Source organism: Chamaea fasciata, unplaced genomic scaffold, assembly GCF_029207755.1.
Source record: "Chamaea fasciata isolate MVZ Bird 193981 ecotype frontalis unplaced genomic scaffold, bChaFas1.0.hap1 SCAF_851, whole genome shotgun sequence".
NCBI lineage: Eukaryota > Metazoa > Chordata > Aves > Passeriformes > Sylviidae > Chamaea > Chamaea fasciata.
The window spans coordinates 23013-43506 of record NW_027094936.1 but is presented as its reverse complement, the minus strand read 5'-3'; the positions used below and the strand labels follow the sequence as shown (position 1 = coordinate 43506).

The 20494-nt window shown below is 45.1% G+C and overlaps 1 protein-coding gene across 5 annotated transcripts in view; it reads left to right on the top strand.

Moving 5' to 3' along the window:
- The first annotated feature begins 93 nt into the window (after positions 1 to 93).
- Positions 94 to 20494, top strand: part of LOC136305967 (E3 ubiquitin-protein ligase RNF31-like) — a 32478-nt gene continuing 12077 nt past the window's right edge. Inside the window, exons 1-14 of one of the 5 annotated variants that reach the window (XM_066209311.1) lie at positions 94 to 173; positions 2030 to 2182; positions 6226 to 6384; positions 7898 to 8053; positions 9167 to 9220; positions 9995 to 10040; positions 10792 to 10913; positions 12829 to 13266; positions 14394 to 14678; positions 15267 to 15449; positions 17209 to 17445; positions 18831 to 19004; positions 20054 to 20152; positions 20399 to 20488. In XM_066209311.1, the coding sequence (XP_066065408.1) occupies positions 129 to 173; positions 2030 to 2182; positions 6226 to 6384; positions 7898 to 8053; positions 9167 to 9220; positions 9995 to 10040; positions 10792 to 10913; positions 12829 to 13266; positions 14394 to 14678; positions 15267 to 15449; positions 17209 to 17445; positions 18831 to 19004; positions 20054 to 20152; positions 20399 to 20488 (2241 nt within the window). In that variant the 5' untranslated portion in view covers positions 94 to 128. Of the gene's footprint in view, positions 174 to 2029; positions 2183 to 6225; positions 6385 to 7897; positions 8054 to 9166; positions 9221 to 9267; positions 10041 to 10791; positions 10914 to 12828; positions 13267 to 14393; positions 14679 to 15266; positions 15450 to 17208; positions 17446 to 18830; positions 19005 to 20053; positions 20153 to 20398; positions 20489 to 20494 lie in introns of those variants that run through there. The other 4 variants (XM_066209313.1, XM_066209312.1, XM_066209314.1 and 1 more) reach the window with 4 other exon arrangements.

The window sequence follows — 20494 nt, the reverse complement described above, 5'->3', positions numbered from 1 at the left end:
GAATTTCCCCTCAAATCCCCAAATCTCCTGGAGTTTTCCCCCCAAATTTTCTTCGAATTTCCCCCGGATTTCCTCGGAATCTCCCCAATTTTTTTTGTCTGTTTTTTCACCCCCCCCCCCCCCAGGTGATGCCAGACCTTCCCAAAGATGCCCCAGATGTGGGAACTCTCCAGGTGAGCCTCCCCCAGACCCCAAAATTCCCCCAAAATCCCCCAAAATCCACCCAAAATTCAAAAAAATTCCCCCCAAAATCCCCAAAAAATCCCAAAATAGCCCCAAAAACTTTCCCAAAATTCCCCAAAAATTCCCCTAAAATTCAAAAAAATTCCCTAAAATCCCCAGAATTCAAAAAAAATCCCCCAAAAATCCCCCAAAATCCCCAAATATCCCCAAAAACTTTCTCAAAATCCCCCCAAAATTCAAAAAAATCCCCCAAAAAACCCCAAAATCTCCTAAAATCCCCCCAAATTCCCCCCAAATCCCAGAATAGCCCCAAGAACTTTCCCTAAATCCTCAAAAAATCCCCCAAAATTCCAAAAAATCCCCCCAAAATCCCCAAAATTCCCAAAAAATCCCAGAATATCCCCCAAAACTTTCTCAAAATGCCCCCAAAATTCAAAAAAATCCCCAAAATCTCCTAAAATCCCCCAAATTTTCCCAGAATCCCCCAAATTTCCCCCAAATTTTCCCAAATTTTCCCCAAAACCCCCAATTTTTTCCCCAAATTTTCCCAAATTTTTCCCCCAAATACCCCAAATTTTCCCAAAATTCCCCAAAATTCCCCCAAATTTCCCCCAAATTCCCCCAAAATCCCCAAATTTCCCCCAAAATCCCCAATTTACCCCCAAAATTCCCCCAAATTTTCCCCAAAACTCCCAATTTTTTCCCCAAATTTTCCCAGAATCCCCCCAAATTTCCCCCAAATTTTCCCCAATTTTTTCCCCAAATCATCCTCCCAAATTTTCCCCAAATCCCCCAAATTTTCCCAGAATCCCCCAAATTTCCCCCAAATCCCCCAAATTTTCCCAGAATCCCCCAAATTTTCCCAGAATCCCCCAAATTTCCTCCCCAAATCCCCCAAATTTCCCCCAAAATTCCCCCAAATCCCCAAATTTTCCCCTCCAAACCCCCAACTTCCCCCAAATCCCCCAAATTTTCCCAGAATCCCCCAAATTTCCCCCAAAATTCCCCCAAATTTTCCCCAAAACTCCCAATTTTTTCCTGAAATTTTCCCTCAATCCCCTAAATTTCCCCCAAATTTCCCCCAAATCCCCCCAAATCCCCCCAATTTTCCCCCAAATTTCCCCAAAATTTTCCCAGAATCCCCCAAATTTCCCCCCAATTTCCCCCAAATTTCCCCCAAATCTCCCCAAATCCCAAATTTCCCCCAAATCCCCCCAAATTTCCCCCGAATTTTCCCCAAATTTTCCCCAAATTCCCCCAAAATCCCCCAAATTTTCCCAGAATCCCCCAAATTTTCCCCAAATTTCCCCAAATTTTCCCCAAATCCCCCAAATTTCCCCCAAATATTCCCCAATTTTCCCCTCCAAACCCCCAATTTCCCCCAAATCCCCCAAATTTTCCCAGAATCCCCAAATTTTCCCCAAATTTTCCCCAAATCTCCCCAAATTCCCCCCAAATTCCCCCAAATTTTCCCCAAATTCCCCAAATTTTCCCAGAATCCCCCAAATTTCCCCCAAATTTCCCCCAAATCCCCCAAATTTCCCCCAAATTTCCCCCAAATTTCCCCCAAAATCCCCCAAATTTCCCCCAAATTTCCCCCAAATCCCCCAAATTTCCCCCAAATTTCCCCCAAATTTCCCCCAAAATCCCCCAAATTTCCCCCAAATTTCCCCCAAATCCCCCAAATTTCCCCCAAAATTCCCCCAAATTTCCCCCAAAATCCCCCAAATTTCCCCCAAATTTCCCCCAAATTTCCCCCAAATTTCCCCCAAATTTTCCCAGAATCCCCCCAAATTTCCCCCAAATTTTCCCCAAATCCCCCCAATTTCCCCCAAATCCCTCTCAGGAGCTGCGGGCCGCCCTGGAGGCGGCGCTGCTGCGCGACCCGGCGCGGGCCGAGCCGCCGGAGCTGCGGCCGCTGCTGCTGCTGCGCGCCGAGCCGGGCCGCAAGCTGCGCCTCGTGCCGGGCCGCCGCCTCCTCAGGGCCAACCTGCGCTGGGTGAGTCACGCGCGGGGATCGGGGGGCGCGGGGGGTGATTTCTTTTCCCATTTTTTTCCCATTTTTTTCCCATTTTTTCCCATTTTTTTCCCATTTTTTTCCCATTTTTTTTCCCATTTTTTTCCCATTTTTTTCGAATTTTTTCCCATTTTTTTCTGATTTTTTTCAGATTTTTTTCGATTTTTTTGGACTTTTTTTCCCCATTTTTTTCTGATTTTTTCTGATTTTTAAACAATTTTTTTCGAATTTTTTTGGTTTTTTTCCCATTTTTTTCTGATTTGTTTTCGATTTTTTTCGGATTTGTTTCGAATTTTTTTGAAATTTTTTTGAATTTTTTTCCCATTTTTTTCGGATTTTTTCTGCTTTTTTTCTGATTTTTTGTGAATTTTTTTGGATTTTTTTCCCATTTTTTTCTGATTTTTTTTCAATTTTTTCGGATTTTTTTCTGATTTTTTTCAAATTTTTTTGATTTCTTTCCGGATTTTTTTTTTTGAATTTTTTTTGCTTTTTTCCGATTTTTTACGATTTTTTTTGATTTTTTCTGATTTTTTTACGATTTTTTTTGAAATTTTTTTGGATTTTTTTTTCCCATTTTTTTCTGATGTTTTCTGATTTTTTTTGAATTTTTCTCAAAATTTTTTTGATTTTTTTTCCCAGTTTTGTCCGATTTTTTTTTTGGATTTTTTGACTTTTTTTCAATTTTTTTCTGATTTTTCCCCCATTTTTTCGGATTTTTTTTCGAATTTTTTTTGAATTTTTTTTCCCCATTTTTTCTGATTTTTTCTGATTTTTTTTCGGTTTTTTTTCGGACTTTTTTTGAAATATTTTTGCTTTTTACCCATTTTTTACGACTTTTTTTCGATTTTTTTCCGATTTTTTGACGATTTTTTCGATTTTTTTTGATTTTTTTCCCATTTTTTTCTGATTTTTTTCTGATTTTCTTACGATTTTTTTTTGAAATTTTTTTGGTTTTTTTCCCATTTTTTTCCAATTTTTTTCGATTTTTTTCCGATTTTTTACGATTTTTTTTGAAACTTTTTTGATTTTTTCCCATTTTTTTCAGATTTTTTTCGATTTTTTGATGATTTTTTTCGAAATTTTTTTGATGTTTTTCCCCATTTTTTTCTGATTTTTTTCAAATTTTTTCAGATTTTTTCAAAATTTTTTTCAAGTTTTTTCCCATTTCTTTTGAAATATTTTGGGTTTTTTCCCCATTTTTTCAGATTTTTTTTCAAAATTTTTTTCGAATTTTTTTCACAAATTTTTTTGAATTTTTAGGCTTTTTTGGGGGATATTTTCCAATTTTTTTCTGATTTTTTTCCAATTTTTCAGATTTTTTTTGAAATTTTTTTGATTTTTTTCCTAATTTTTTTCTAATTTTTTTTTCAATTTTTTTCCGATTTTTTTTCACAATTTTTTTTCAATTTTTAGGCGTTTTTTGGGGATTTTTTCCGATTTTTTCTGATTTTTTTCTGATTTTTTTCTGATTTTTTCAAAATTTTTTTAATTGTTTCCCCATTTTTTTCTGATTTTGTTGGATTTTTTTGAATTTTTTTCACTAACTTTTTTCAATTTTTTGACTTTTTTGGGATTTTTAAGTGACTTTTTTCTGATTTTTTTCCCATTTTTTTCCGATTTTTTTTCCCATTTTTTTCCCGATTTTTTTTCCATTTTTTCCCCAATTTTTTTCAATTTTTTTGTGACATTTTTCTGATTCTTTTCGATTTTTTTTCGAATTTTTTTTCCATTTTTAAAGGATTTTTTGGAGGCTTTTTGAGAATTTTTGGGGGCTCTTTTGGTGATTTTGGGGGATTTTGGGTTCGGAGCCGCGGGGGGCGCGGGGATTGATTGCCCATTTTTCCCCATTTTTTTCCGATTTTTTTTGATCTTTTTCCGGGTTTTTTTGAAATTTTTTTGACTTTTTTCCCCTTTTTTTCTGATTTTTTCCTGATTTTTTTCCGATTTTTTTCGAAATTTTTTTCAATTTTTTTCCCATTTTTTTCCCATTTTTTTCTGATTTTTTTTGAGTTTTTCTCACAAATTTCTTTCAATTTTTAGGCTTTTTGGGGGGGGTTCCAATTTTTTTCAGATTTTTTTGATTTTTCTGACTTTTTTCGATTTTTTTTTCAATTTTTTCCCATTTTTTTCGAATTTTTTTCACAATTTTTTTTCTATTTTTCGGCATTTTTGGGGATTTTTTCCAATTTTTTTTCTAATTTTTTCTGACTTTTTTCAAAATTTTTTTGATTTTTTTCCCATTTTTTCTGATTTTTTTCGAATTTTTTTAGAATTTTTTTCACAAAATTTTTTCAATTTTTCAGCTTTTTTGGGAGATTTTTTTGGGATTTTCCGAATTTTTCCAATATTTTAGTGATTTTTTCCCAATTTTTTTCCGATTTTTTTCCAGCTTTTTAGCGACTTTTTTCTGATTCTTTTCGAATTTTTTTTCAATTTTTAAAGGATTTTTTGGTTTTTTTTGCAATTTTTTGGAGGATTTTTTTGTGATTTTTTGAGAAATTTTTGGGGATTTTTGGGGGGTTTTTTGGGGATTTTTGGGGATTTTTTGGTGATTTTTTCCTGAATTTTTAGGGGGATTTTGTTCAAATTTTTTTGGATTTTTCGGGGGTTTTTTGGAATTTTTTTCCAGTTTTTTTGTGATTTTTTTGGTGATTTTTGGGGATTTTTTGAGAAATTTTGGGGGATTTTTGGGAGAATTTTTGGTGACTTCTTCGGATTTTTTCCAGGTTTTTTTTTACTTTTTTTCGATTTTTTCCGATTTTTTAATAATTATTTTGGAATTTTTTCGAATTTTTTGAATTCTTTTTTTCAATTTTAGGCGGATTTTTTGGGGATTTTTTGGGGATTTTTTGGGGGATTTTTTTGGTGATTTTTTGGTGATTTTTTGGGACTTTTTGGAGTTTTTCGAGAAATTTTTTGGGATTGTTTTGGGGTTTTTTTGGGCTGATTTCTCCGGATTCTTTTGGAAGATTTTTTCATGATTTTTTTCTGATTCATCTCGAATTTTTAAAATTTTATTTTCAATTTCTCGACGGATTTTTTGGTTTTTTTTGTGATTTTTTGGGGGATTTTTTCGGATCTTTTTCGAGGCTTTTTTAGGACCTTTTAGGGTTTTTCTCCAATTTTTCTTCGAATTTTTTTTGTCCTTTTTTGATTTTTTTGATGTTTTTTCCCCGATTTTTTGGTGATTTTTTAAAATAATTTTTTTCCTAATTTCACCAAATTTTCACCGATTTTCACCAAATTTTTTTTCTTCTTTCCCCAAATCTCTCCAATTCCTCGTTTTTTCCCACAATCCCGAGGTTCCCCCGCGCGGTTTGGAACCTCTGAGGCCAACGCCCCAAAACTTGAAATTTCCCTTCGTTTTTGCCTGAATTTTATGCAAATTTATGCAAATTTAATGCAAAATTTTGCAATATTCACTTTTTATTTCACACTTCCGCCATTTTTTTGGGAATTTTTCAGGAATTTTGGGGCATCCCAAACCCCAGAACTCTCCTTGATCCCTTATGCAAAAAAACCCCCCCCCCAATGTCTAATTTATGCAAATTTTATGCAAATTCTATGCAAAATTTGCAACTTTTGTCCCATTTCCACCAAATTTTGGGGGAATTTTCCAGGAATTTTCCAGGATTTTCTGGGAATAACAAACCCCCCGACTCTCCTTGATCCCTTATGCGAAATAAAAAAACCCGCAACGAAACTATGTCTAATTTATGCAAATTTTATGCAAATTTTACGCGGAATTCACAATTTTGGTCACAATTCGACCAAATTTTCTGGGAATTTCGTGGAAATTTTTCCGGAATTCTTGGGAATAACAAACCCCAGAATTTCCCTTCACCTTTCACATCGATTCATCGCATAACTCATGCAAATTCCATGCAAATTTCATGCAAATTTCGCTTTGCCCACCTTCTTTTTCCCCTCCGATTTCGCCAAATTTTCGCCGATTTCCCCCAAATTTTTTTTTCCTCTTTCCCCGAATCTCTGGAATTCCTCGTTTTGTTTTTTTTTTTCCCCAGAATCCCGAGGGTCCCCCGCACGGTTCGGAAGCTCTGAGGACGGCCTTGAACATCCTGGAGAAGTACGGCCGGAACCTGCTGAGCCCCCGCCCGCCCCGCCACTGGAGGGGGGTCAGGTTTGGCAACCCCGTCTTCAAATCCACCGTCGGCGCCATCCGGGTGAGAATTCCCCAAAGAAAAAAAAATTCCCGAAATTCCGGGTTTTATTCCCAAAAAAATTTCCTCTTTTTCTGGGAAAAAAAAAAAAATCGTGGTTTTCCCATTTTTTGGCCATTTTTTTGACCCTTTTGAAAGCCCCGAAATTCCCCAAAATCGCCCCAAATTTCCCCCCAGTGACCCCAAACCCTGTCCCAGTATAAACCAGTAACTCCCAGTCCCAAACCAGTATAAACCAGTAGAAACCAGTATAAGAAAATCCCAATTTTCTCCATTTTTTCCCCATTTTCGACCCTTTTAAAGCCCCAAAATCGCCCCAGATTTCCCCCCAGTGACCCCAAACCCTGTCCCAGTATAAACCAGTAACCCCCAGTCCCAAACCAGTCCAAACCAGTACAAACCAGTAACTCCCAGTCTGAAACCAGTATAAACCAGTATAAACCAGTATAAAAAAATCCCAATTTTCTCCATTTTTTCCCCATTTTCGACCCTTTTAAAGCCCCGAAATTGCCCAAAATCGGCCCAAATTTCCCCCCAGTGACCCCCAGTCCCCTCCCAGTCCAAACCACTAATTCCCAGTCCCAAACCAGTATAAACCAGTATAAACCAGTAACCCCAAACCCCCGTTTTCCCCATTTTTAACCCTTTTTTCCCCATTTTGACCCTTTTAAAGCCCCAAAATCGCCCCAAATTTCCCCCCGGTGACCCCAAACCCCGTCCCAGTATAAACCAGTAACCCCCAGTCCCAAACCAGTACAAACCAGTACAAACCAGTAACCCCCAGTCCCAAACCAGTACAAACCAGTATAAACCAGTATAAAAAAATCCCATTTTTCTCCATTTTTTCCCCATTTTCGACCCTTTTAAAGCCCCAAAATCGCCCCAAATTTCCCCCCAGTGACCCCAAACCCCGTCCCAGTATAAACCAGTAACCCCCAGTCCCAAACCAGTCCAAACCAGTACAAACCAGTAACTCCCAGTCTGAAACCAGTATAAACCAGTATAAACCAGTATAAAAAAATCCCAATTTTCTCCATTTTTTCCCCATTTTCGACCCTTTTAAAGCCCCAAAATTCCCCAAAATCGCCCCAAATTTCCCCCCAGTGACCCCAAACCCCCTCCCAGTATAAACCAGTAACCCCCAGTCCCCTCCCAGTCCCAAACCAGTATAAACCAGTATAAACCAGTAACCCCAAACCCCCATTTTCCCCATTTTTAACCCTTTTTTCCCCATTTTTGACCCTTTTTTCCCCCCCAAATTTCCCCCCGGTGACCCCAAACTTCCTCCCAGTACAAACCAGTAACCCCCAGTCCCAAACCAGTACAAACCAGTATAAACCAGTATAAAAAAATCCCAATTTTCTCCATTTTTTCCCCATTTTCGACCCTTTTAAAGCCCCAAAATTGCCCCAAACTTCCCCCCGGTGACCCCCAGTCCCCTCCCAGTCCAAACCAGTAACCCCCAGTCCCAAACCAGTATAAACCAGTCCAAACCAGTAACTCCCAGTGCCTGCAGGGCGGCCGGGCCGTGCTGAAGCTCTTGGGCTACACGGAGGAGTCGGGGGAGGGGCTGAGCTTCCCCTCCCCCCCCCAGGGGCCCCACCCCCCCCGCGTGGCCGCCGTCACCGCCGACGTCCTCGTGCTCCGGCACGAGCTGCAGCTGCTGCTGGAGGTGAGCGCCGGGGACTGGTTTATACTGGTTTATACTGGTTTGGACTGGTTTGGACTGGGAGGGGAAAAAACGGGGGGAAAAACGGTGGGGAAACGGCAAATAAAGGGTTAAAAGTGGCGGACAAAGGGTTAAAATGGGGGAAAATGGGGATTTGGGGGTCACTGGTTTGGACTGGGAGGGGACTGGGACGAACTGGTTTGGACTGGGAGGGGACTGGGACGAACTGGTTTGGACTGGGAGGGAACTGGGAGGGGAAAAAACGGGGGAAAAACGGTGGGAAAATGGCAAATGAAGGGTTAAAATGGGGGAAAATGGGCGTTGGGGGTCACTGGTTTGGACTGGGAGGGGACTGGGGTAAACTGGTTTGTACTGGGAGGGACTGGGACGAACTGGTTTGGACTGGGAGGGACTGGGAGGGGAAAAAACGGGGGGGAAATGGTGGGAAAAGGGTAAATAAAGGGTTAAAAGGGGCGGAGAAAGGGTTAAAAATGGCGGAAATGGGGGTTGGGGGTCACTGGTTTGGACTGGGAGGGGACTGGGACAAACTGGTTTGGACTGGGAGGGAACTGGTTTATACTGGGAGAGACTGGTGGATGAAAAAATGGGGAAAAACCGTCGAAAAACGGTGAAAAACGGCAAATAAAGGGTTAAAAGGGGCGGAGAAAGGGCTAAAGATGGCGGAAATGGGGGTTGGGGGGTCACTGGTTTGGACTGGTTTATACTGGTTTGGACTGGGAGGGGACTGGGACGAACTGGTTTGTACTGGGAGGGAACTGGGAGGCGAAAAAATGGGGAAAAAACGGTGAAAAATGGGTGAAAAATGGCGGGGAAAGGGTTAAAGATGGCGGAAATGGGGGTTGGGGGGTCACTGGTTTATACTGGTTTATACTGGTTTGTACTGGGAGGGGACTGGGACCAACTGGTTCGTACTGGGAGGCGAAAAAAATGGGGAAAAAAGGGTCCAAAAACGAGCAGGAAAGGGTTAAAAATGGGAGAAAAGGGGGATTGGGGGTCACTGGTTTATACTGGTTTGTACTGGTTTGGACTGGTTTGGACTGGTTTGTACTGGTTTATACTGGTGACCTCTGACCCCTTTTCCTCCCCCCTGGACAGAACCAACATCCGAACCCCCAGTTCTTCAGCGAGATCTTACTGGGAGACGACGAGGTTTGTACTGGTTTATACTGGTTTATACTGGGAGGGACAACGGGAGGGTTCAAACTGGTTTATACTGGTTTATACTGGTTTAGACTGGGAGGGACAATGGGAGGGTTCAAACTGGTTTATACTGGTTTGTACTGGTTTATACTGGGAGGGGCCCTGGGAGGATCCAAACTGGTTTGGACTGGTTTATACTGGTTTGTACTGGTTGATACTGGGAGGGGTAATGGGAGGATCCAAAGTCGTTTTTACTGGTTTGTACTGGTTTTCATTGGTTTTAACTGGTTTGTACTGGTTTATACTGGGAGGGTAATGGGAAGGTCCAAACTGGTTTATACTGGTTTGTACTGGTTTAGACTGGGAGGCCCCTGGGAGGGCCCAAACTGGTTTATACTGGTTTATACTGGTTTGAACTGGTTTATACTGGGCGGGGCAATGGAAGGGACACTGGGAGGGGTAATGGGAGGGTCCAAAGTCGTTTTTACTGGTTTGTACTGGTTTATACTGGGAGGGGCCCTGGGAGGGTCCAAACTGGTTTATACTGGTTTATACTGGTTTGTACCGGTTTTCACCGTTTCGAACTGGTTTGTACTGGTTTATACTGGGAGGGGCCCAGGGAGGGTCCAAACTGGTCCAAACTGGTTTATACTGGTCCAGACTGGTTTATACTGGTCCAAACTGTCCAAACTGGTTTATACTGGTCCAAACTGGTTTATACCGGTCCAAACTGGTCCAAACTGGTTTATACTGGTCCAAACTGGTTTCTTTGGCGCCCCCCAGGGGCCGTTGCCGTCGGAGGCGCTGCCCGCCCAGCTCCTGCCGGCCGGTAGGGGGCGCCGGAGCCGCCGACGGGGATTGGGGGGAAAAACGGGAATTCTGGGGGGAAAAACGGGGATTTTGGGAAAAAAGGGGAATTTTGGGGGGAAAAAAAGGGGATTTTGGGGGGAAAACGGGAATTTTGGGGGGAAAAACGGGGATTTTGGGGGGAAAAAACGGGGATTTTGGGAAAAAATGGGAATTTGGGGGGAAAAATGGGAATTTTGGGGGGAAAAAAAGGGGATTTTGGGGGGGAAAATGGGAATTTTGGGGGGAAAAATGGGAATTTTGGGGGGAAAAACGGGATTTGGGGGGAAAAATGGGGATTTTGGGGGGAAAAACGGGAATTTTGGGGTGAAAAATGGTGAAAAATGGGGATTTTGGGGTGAAAAACGGGAATTTTGGGGAAAAATGGGAATTTGGGGAAAAACGGGAATTTTGGGGGAAAAATGGGAATTCTGGGGTGAAAAACGGGAATTTTGGGGAAAAATGGGAATTTGGGGGAAAAACGGGAATTTTGGGGGAAAATTGGGAATTTTGGGGGGAAAAATGGGAATTTTGGGAGAAAAACGGGAATTTTGGGGTGAAAATGGGAATTTTGGGGGGAAAACTGGGAATTTTGGGGGGAAAATTGGGAATTTTGGGGTGAAAAACGGGAATTTTGGGGTGAAAAACGGGGATTTTTAAAGGGGCACAAAGGGGAATTTTGGGGTGAAAAAGGGGAATTTTGGGTCCTTTTTTTTTCCCCTCCCCCCGTCCAGGTGACGCGGGGGGCGTGGGGGAGGGGCGGCCGTGGCCGTGCCGCAGCTGCACCTTCCTCAACCCCTCCCCCCACGTGCTGTGCCGGGTGTGCGAGCGGCCGCGGCTGGCCGGGAGGCCGCAGGTGAGAGACCCCCGAGTTCGGGGCGAAAAAAGGGGATTTCGGGAAAAAAAAAAGAAAAAAAAAAGGAAATTTTTTCGTTGGGAAAAAGGGGAGGGAAAGAAAACGGGGGTTTGGGGGGGGAAAAAGGGGGAATTTAGTTTAAAAATGGGGATTTTAGGGGGGAAAAAGGGAATTTTGGGGGTAAAAAATGGGAATTTTGGGGGGAAAAATGGGAATTTTAGAGAAAAAAAAAGGGAATTTTCGGGGAAAAAGAAGAGGGAATTTTAGGTTGTTTTTTAAAAAGGGATTTTGGGGGAAAAAATGGGATTTTTTGGGGGGGAAAATGGGAGTTTTGGGGAGAAAATGGGAAGTTTAGGGAAAAAATGAGAATTTTAGGGAAAAAAAGGGAATTTTAGGTTTTTTTAAAAGAAAGGAATTTGGGGGGAAAAATGGGAAGTTTGGGGGGAAAAAAGAGGGAATTTTAGGTTGTTTTAAAAAGAATTTGGGGGGAAAATGGGAATTTTTGGGGTAAAATGGGAATTTTGGGGGTAAAAAAGGGAAATTTTGGGGGAAAATGGGGATTTTGTGGGAGAAAAAGGGGAATTTTGGGGAAAAGACGGGGGAGGGAAAGGGATTTTTATGTTTTCAAAAAAAGGAGAAAAATTGGGGATTTTAGGAAAAAACAAAAGGGGAAAAAAGAGGCAAGTTTAGGAAAAAAAAGGGGAATTTTTGGGGTGAAAACCCCGGAAATTTTAGTTTTCTAAAATGGGAATTTCAAGGGAAAATTGGGGATTTGGAGGGACGGGTTTGGGCAGAAAAATTGGGGGTTTTGGTTAAAAAAAAACGGGGAATTTTGTAGGAAAGGAAATGGGGAATTTAGGGGGAAAAATGGGGAATTTTAAGGAAAAAAAAGGGGAGGAGGGAATTTGGGGGGAAAAAGAATTTTAGGGAAAAAAGGAAAAAAAAATTTAGGAAGGAAAAATTTTAGAGATAAAAAGAGAAAAAAGATTTTGGGGGAAAAAAAGTTAATTTTATAAAGAAAGAGAAAAAAGGGGGAAAAAAGGAAATTTTGAGGAAAAAAAGGGAATTTTAGGGAAGGGGGAGATCGGTGAATTTTAAGGGAAAAAAATTGGGAATTTTAAAGGAAAAAAACTTGGGAATTTAAAGGAACAATTGGGCCGGTTCGGGGGAGAAAACGGAAGTTTTGGTTTTAAAAAAAAAAGGGAATTTTGGGGGAAAAATGGGAGAATTCGGTTTTTAAAAAGGGAATTTGAGGGGAAAGAGGAAGGAGAAGGTTCGGGGGAGAAAATTTGGGAATTTTCAGGGAAAAACTTGGGAATTGTAAAGAGAAAATTCAGAATTTGGGGGTGAAAAATGGAATAAATTGGGATTTTGGGGTGAAAAAAGGGAATTTTGGGTAAAAATGGGAATTTTGGGTAAAAAAAGAAGAGGATTTTTGGGTAAAAAAAAAGGAATTTTAGGTTTGAAAAATGGAATTTTGGGTTAAAAAAAGGGAATTTTGGGTAAAAAAAGAAGAGGATTTTTGGGTAAAAAAAGAGGAATTTTAGGTTTGAAAAACAGGGAATTTTGGGTTAAAAAATGGGAATTTTGGGTAAATAAAGTAGAGGATTTTTGGGTAAAAAAAAGGAATTTTAGGTTTGAAAAACAGGGAGTTTTGGGTTAAAAAATGGGAATTTTGGGTAAAGAAAAGGATTTTTGGGTTTAAAAAAAAGGAATTTTAGGTTTGAAAAATGGAATTTTGGGTTAAAAAATGGGAATTTTTGGTAAAAAAAGGAGAAAATTTTGGGGTGAAAAATGGGAATTTTGGGTAAAAAATGGGAATTTTGGATAAAAGAGAAAATTTTGGGTAAAAAAGGGGAATTTTGGGTAAAAAGCGGGAATTTTGGGGTCTCACCTCCATGTTCTGGGGCTCCAGCCCAGCCCCGCCCCCGCCCAGGTGTGGCCCTGCCCCCGCTGCACCTTCCTGAACCGCGGCCACGCCCCCGCCTGTGACATGTGCGGCCACGCCCCTGCCGGTGACGTCACACCCGAGGAAGCCACGCCCGCTGCGCCCACTCCGGTTTCTAAAAGTGCCGCTTCCGAGCCCAAACCCGCCACTTCCGGTTCTGACCCCGCCCCTTCCGGTGGCCACACGGCCACTTCCTGTCCCGTCCCCGCCTCTTCCGGGGGCGACGCGCCGACTTCCGGTCCCGCCCCGGTCACTTCCGGCACCGAAGGAGACGCTTCCTCTTCGGGCTCCGCCTCTTCCGCCGTAGTCCCGGCCCCTTCCGGCCGAGGCCCCGCCCCTTCCCGTGATGCTTTGCGGCAGCGGAAGCTGCTGGAGGCCGGGCGCCGCCTGGCGGCGCTGGTCAAGGCGAGCGGGGGAGGGGCGGGGGGAGAATCGGGGGATCGGGGGCGGAAATTCGAACCTTCGCGGGGAATCGGCCGGTTTTGGGCCGGATTTGGGCGAAAACGTGAAGGGTTTTGTCAAAGAATTCGGTAAAAATTCGGAGGTTTTTTGTCGAAGTTCCGTTGAAATTTTGGAGATTTTTTTGTCAGAATTTCGCTTGAAAGTTCAGAGGTTTTTGTTAAAAGTCGAACAACAAATTTGGAGGTTTTTGTCAAGATTTTGGTAAAAATTTTGGAGATTTTTCTCGAATTTTCGTAAAAATCTGGAGATTGTTGAATTTTCAGTTAAAATTTCAAGATTTTTGTCAAAATTTCATTCAAAGCTCATCAATTTCTGTCAAAATTTCAGTTAAAATTCATCGATTTTTGTCAAAATTCTGGTAAAAACCAGAAGATTTTTCTCAAAATTTTGGTTAAAAATTTGAAGATTTCTGTCAGAATTTCTGTAAAAATTTGAAGATTTTTGCCAAAAATTTGGTAAAAATTTGGACATTTTGGTCCAAATTTTGCTTCAAATTTGGAGATTTTTATCAAAATTTCAGGTAAAACCCGGGGATTTTTCTCAAAATTCGGGTAAAAAAATTTGAGGATTTTTGTCAAAATTTTAGTTAAAATTTGCAGATATTGGTTAAAATTTCAGTAAAAATTCTGAGATTTTTTCTCAAGCTCTCGTTAAAATCTGGAGATTTTTGTCAAATTTTCAATCAAAATTCAGACATTTTTGTCAAAGTTTCAGTAAAAAATTTGGAGATTTTTGTCCAAATTTCGGTTGAAATTTGGAGATTTTTGTCAAAATTTGGGTTAAAATTTGGGAAATTCGGGAAAAATTCTGAATTCTTGCCGAGAACTTCCTGGATCTGGCGATTCTTTCGTCCGACTTTCAGAGGATTTGGGAATTTCGATGGAATTTTTCCTGGTTTGGGGGTTTTTTTGGAAAATTTTTTACTGTTTTAATTAATTTATTAATTTATTTATTAATTTCTTATTTTACCCTTTAATTGGTTTTATTTTCTAAATTTTTTTAATTTCAAAACATGATTTTAATTTAAATTATTTTAATTTAGTTCATTTTTCCCTCCCCTCCCCCCCCAGGCCGCCGAGTCCCAGGGCCTGCCCCCGGAAGCTCTTGGCCCCGCCCCTTTCTCCCAATTCCTGACCACTTCCGGCCCCGCCCCCGACCTGGATTCCCAAATCCGGGACTTCCGGCAGCGCCTGGGCGGAGCCCTCACTGCCCTGCTGGAGGCGGGGCCGGAGGAGGAAGGGGGCGTGGCCTCCCTCGGGCCCTTCTCATTGGCCGAAGCCGCCTGGGCGTGGCTGGAAGGGGAGGGGGATCCCGAGTGGGCTCGCCGTGTGCTGATTGGCCGGCGGAAGCAGCAGGTGAGAGGGTGGGCGGGGCTTCAGATTTGGGGTCAAAATGGCGGAAATTGGGTCCAAAATGGCGGGTTTGGGGGCGTGGCTTAAGAGTTGAAAATGGGAGAAATTGGGGGCGGGGCTTCAGATTTGGGGACAAAATGGTGGAATTTGGGGGCGGGGCTTTAAAATTTGGGGCTGAGAAATGGCAGAAATTGGGATCAAAATGGCGGATCTTTGAGGGCGGAGCTTCAGAATCGGGGCGGGGCTTCAACATTTGGGGCGGGGCTTCGTCATTCTGGGTCAAAATGGCGGAAACTGGGGTCGAATGGCGGAATTGAGGGCGGGGCTTCGAAATTTCGGGTCAAAATGGCGGAAACGGATCAAAATGGCGGAATTTGGGGGCGTGGCTTCACCGACAGGGGCGGGGCTTTCAAAATCGGGGCGGGGCTTCAACAGTTGGGGGCGGGGCTTCAGCGTTCGGGGTGAAAACGGCGGAAATTTGGGTCCAAAATGGCGGATTTGGGGGATTCTGTTGGTTTGTGCGGGTCTATACTGGTTTGTACTGGTTTGTACTGGTGCAAACTGGTTTATACTGGTTTCTCCCGGTGGTAGCTCCGCCTCCTGGCCTCGCTGGGCTTCCCCGACCCCGCCCCCGCGGGGGCGGAGCTGGGGCGGCAGCAGGGCGACCAATGGGAGGCGCTGCGGCAGCTGCAGGCCCCGCGGCTCCGCCCCTTCCTCTTACGTCACTCCCGGGGGGCGGGGCCGGGGCTGGACTTCAACCGGCCCGACCAGCAGGTGACGCGGGGGTTGTACTGGTTTATACTGGTTTATACTGGGAGGGACTGGGAGCGGGTTTGGGGTCACTGGTTTATACTGGGATGGACTGGGAGTGGGTTTGGGGTCACTGGTTTATACTGGGATGGACTGGGAGTGGGTTTGGGGTCACTGGTTTATACTGGGATGGACTGGAAGCGGGTTTGGGGTCACTGGTTTATACTGGGATGGACTGGGAGTGGGTTTGGGGGTCACTGGTTTGTACTGGGATGGACTGGGAGCGGGTTTGCGGTCACTGGTTTGTACTGGGATGGACTGGGAGTGGGTTTGGGGTCACTGGTTTATACTGGGATGGACTGGGAGTGGGTTTGGGGTCACTGGTTTATACTGGGATGGACTGGGAGCGGGTTTGGGGTCACTGGTTTATACTGGTTTGGACTGGGAGCGGGTTTGGGGTCACTGGTTTATACTGGGATGGACTGGGAGCGGGTTTGGGGGTCACTGGTTTATACTGGGATGGACTGGGAGTGGGTTTGGGGTCACTGGTTTATACTGGGGTGGACTGGGAGTGGGTTTGGGGTTACTGGTTTATACTGGGATGGACTGGGAGCGGGTTTGGGGTCACTGGTTTATACTGGGATGGACTGGGAGGAGATTTTGGGGTCACTGATTTATACTGGTTTATACTGGGAGGAACTGGTGTTAAACTGGGAGGGACTGGGATGGGTTTTGGGGTTACTGGGTTATACTGGGATAAACTGGGAGGGGCTGGGGTGGGGTTTGGGGGTTAGTGGTTTATACTGGTTTGTACTGGGAGGAAACTGGGAGGGGAGTGGGAGTTACTGGTTTATACTGGGAAAGGGTTTGGGGGTTACTGGATTATACTGGTTTATACTGGTTTATACTGGGACGGGTTTTGGGGTCACTGGGAATGGACCTGGGATCACTGGGAGCCCATTTGGTGTCACTGGGAGTTACTGGTTTGGGATTTTTCCTTACTGGTTTTACGTTTTTCCTTACTGCTTCATACTGGTTTATACTGGTTTATAGTGGTTTGGGCTCTGGGGTTACTGGGATGAACTGGGATGAACTGGGACGGGTTTTGGGGTCACTGGGAAGGGATCTAGGATCACTGGGAGCCCATTTGGTGTCACTGGGTGTTACTGGTTTGGGATTTTTTTCCTTACTGGTTTCACATTTTTCCTTACTGGTTTATACTGGTTTGGGCTCTGGGGTCACTGGGATGAACTGGGATGGACTGGGATGAACTGGGATGGACTGGGATGGGTTTTGGGGTCACTGGGAAGGGATCTGGGATCACTGGGAGCCCATTTGGTGTCACTGGGAGTTACTGGTTTGGGATTTTTCCTTACTGGTTTCACTTTTTTCCTTACTGGTTTGTACTGGTTTATACTGGTTTGGGCTCTGGGGTTACTGGGATGAACTGGGATGGACTGGGATGAACTGGGATGAACTGGGATGAACTGGGATGGGTTTTGGGGTCACTGGGAGCCCATTTGGTGTCACTGGGAGTTATCGGTTTGGGATTTTTTTCCTTACTGGTTTCACATTTTTCCTTACTGGTTTATACTGGTTTGGGCTCTGGGGTTACTGGGATGAACTGGGATGGACTGGGATGAACTGGGACGGGTTTTGGGGTCACTGGGAGCCCATTTGACCTTACTGGGAGTTACCGGTTTGGGATTTTTTCCCTTACCGGTTTCACATTTTTTCCCTTACTGGTTCTTACTGGTTTCTACTGGGATTTCCTCCGCTCCAGGCCCTCCTGCGGCAGATCCTGGCCACCCTCCCCGTGGCCAGCTGGGGCCGGGCCTCGCTGGTGGCCACGCTGGGCCGGGAGCTGGGCCTGGGCCGCGTGGCCGAGGGCGATCCCAGTAAGGAGGCGTTACTGGGAGAACTGGTGGAGGCGGTGGGCTCGTGCCAGGACAGGGCGGCCCTGCGGCGGCGCCTGCGCTGCGAGTGCGCCGTGTGCGGCTGGGGCCTGCCCCGCCTCGGGGTGAGCCGCGGGCACTGGGTTATACTGGGACGGACTGGGAGCGGGTTCGGGGGCACTGGGTTATACTGGGATGGACTGGGAGCGGGTTCGGGGGCACTGGGTTATACTGGGATGGACTGGGAGCGGGTTCGGGGGCACTGGGTTATACTGGGATGGACTGGGAGCGGGTTCGGGGGCACTGGGTTATACTGGGATGGACTGGGAGCGGGTTTGGGGTCACTGGTTTATACTGGGATGGACTGGGAGTGGGTTTGGGGTCATTGGTTTGTACTGGGAGGGACTGGGAGTGGGTTTGGGGTCACTGGTTTATACTGGGATGGACTGGGAGTGGGTTTGGGGTCACTGGTTTATACTGGGATGGACTGGGGGGGGGTTTGGGGTCACTGGTTTGTACTGGGATGGACTGGGAGTGGGTTTGGGGTCACTGGTTTATACTGGGAGGGACTGGGAGGGGGTTTGGGGTCACTGGTTTATACTGGGAGGGACTGGGAGTGGGTTCGGGGGCACTGGGTTATACTGGGAGGGACTGGGAGCGGGTTCGGGGGCACTGGTTTGTACTGGGATGGACTGGGAGTGGGTTTGGGGTCATTGGTTTGTACTGGGAGGGACTGGGAGTGGGTTTGGGGTCACTGGTTTATACTGGGATGGACTGGGGGGGGGTTTGGGGTCACTGGTTTGTACTGGGATGGACTGGGAGCGGGTTTGGGGTCACTGGTTTATACTGGGATGGACTGGGAGTGGGTTTGGGGGCACTGGTTTATACTGGGAGGGACTGGGAGTGGGTTTGGGGTCACTGGTTTATACTGGTTTGTACCGGTTTGTACTGGTTTATACTGGTTTGTACTGGTTTGTACTGGTTTGGCATTTCAACGGCTGCAGTTCCCTCAGCGGCCACTGGGGGCAGCAGCGCCATTGAAAGCCATTATTGGGCTCTTATTGGTTTTTACTGGTTTATACCGGTCCATACTGGTTTATACTGGTCCATACTGGTGTATATTGGTTTACAGTGGTCTGGGGGCTTACTGGGATGAACTGGGAGCTACTGGGACAAACTGGTTTCTACTGGTTTTAGTGTTTCAATGGCTGCAGTTCCCTCAGCGGCCACTGGGGGGGCAGCAGCGCCATTGACGCCAATTACCTGGGCCCATACTGGTTTATACTGGTTTGGACTGGTTTATACTGGTTCATACTGGTCTGGGGGCTTACTGGGACCAATTGGGAGCTGCCGGGACCATCCGGCTTATACTGGTTTATACTGGTTTGCCCTTTTAATCCTTCCAATTCCATTTCTTTCCTTTCGAACCGCTCCAAACTGCTTCGTACTGGTTTGTACTGGTTTGTACTGGTTTGTACTGGTTTGTACTGGTTTCTGATGGCCCTCGCAGATGCAGTGGCTGCCGGGCTGCTCGTGCCCGCTGTGCCCCGAGTGTTTCCGGCTCCACTTCACCGTGGGGCTGCGCGAGAGGGGCGTGGGGGCGCTGGGCTGCCCCAGCTGCGGCCGGCCCGACCTGCGCGACGACGCCCAGCGCCTCTGGTACTGGTCCACGCTGGAGCCGGCGGTGACTATACTGGTTTCTACTGGTTTCTACTGGGACGGGGGGGCCCGGGAGGCGGGGAAACGGCGGGGAAAGGGTTAAAAACGGGGGAGAAAGGGTTAAAAACGGTGAGAAAAGGGTTAAAAACGGGGGAGAAAGGGTTAAAAATGGGGGAAATGGGGAGTGGGGGTCACTGGCTTGTACTGGTTTGTACTGGTTTATACTGGGAGGTGGAAAAATGAGGAGAAACGGTGGAAAAACGGCGAAAAACGGTGAAAATACGGTGGAGAAAGGGTTAAAAATGGGGAAAAAAGGGTTAAAAGTGGGGGGAAAAGGGTTAAAAATGGGGGGAAATGGGGAGTGGGGGTCACTGGTTTGTACTGGTTTATACTGGTTTATACTGGTTTGTACTGGGAGGTGGAAGAATGAGGAGAAACGGTGAAAATACGGCGGAGAAAGGGTTAAAAATGGGGGGAAAAGGGTTAAAAACGGGGGAGAAAGGGTTAAAAATGGGGGAAATGGGGAGTGGGGGTCACTGGTTTGTACTGGTTTGTACTGGTTTATACTGGGAGGTGGAAAAATGAGGAGAAACGGTGGAAAAACGGCGAAAAATGGCGAAAATACAGCGGAGAAAGGGTTAAAAATGGGGAAAAGAGGGTTAAAAATGGGGGAGAAAGGGTTAAAAATGGGGGAAATGGGGAGTGGGGGTTACTGGTTTGTACTGGTTCATACTGGTTTGTACTGGTTTATACTGGGAGGTGAAAAAATGAGGAGAAACGGTGAAAAAACGGCGAAAATACGGCGGAGAAAGGGTTAAAAATGGGGAGTGGGGGTTACTGGTTTGTACTGGTTTATACTGGTTTGGGACTGGGAGTTACTGGTTTATACTGGGAGAGGGTCTGGGGGTCACTGGGGTGAAATTTGGGCCGATTTTGGGGTTTAAAAGGGTCAAAAACGGGGGGAAAAATCGGGGAATTTTTCATACCGGTTTATACCGGTTCATACTGGTTTATACTGGTTCATACTGGTTCATACTGGTTTATACTGGTTTATACTGGTTTGTCCCGGCGCAGCTGCGGCGTTGCCTGGACCCCGACACCTTCGGCCTGGTGACCCGGAAGTTGACGGAGCTGGAGCTGCAGAGGGACCCGCAGTTCCTCTGGTGCCCCCATGTACTGGTTTATACTGGTTTATACTGGTTTATACTGGTTTATACTGGTTTGGACTGGTTTATACTGGTTTGGACTGGTTTGGACTGGTTTGGGGGTTTTCTTTACTGGTTTATACTGGGAGGGGGTTTGGGGGTGACTGGGGTGAACTGGGATGAACTGGGAGGGAGTTTCGGGGTTACTGGTTTTTACTGGGAGCCCTCCCAGTGCCTTCCCAGTATAAACCAGTAACTCCCAGTTTGCCCCCAGTGCTCGTTCGGGTTCATCTTCGAGGCCGAGCGAGGCCCCGCCCAGTGTCCCCAGTGCCACCAGTGCTGCTGCCCCCGCTGCCAGCGCCCGGTACTG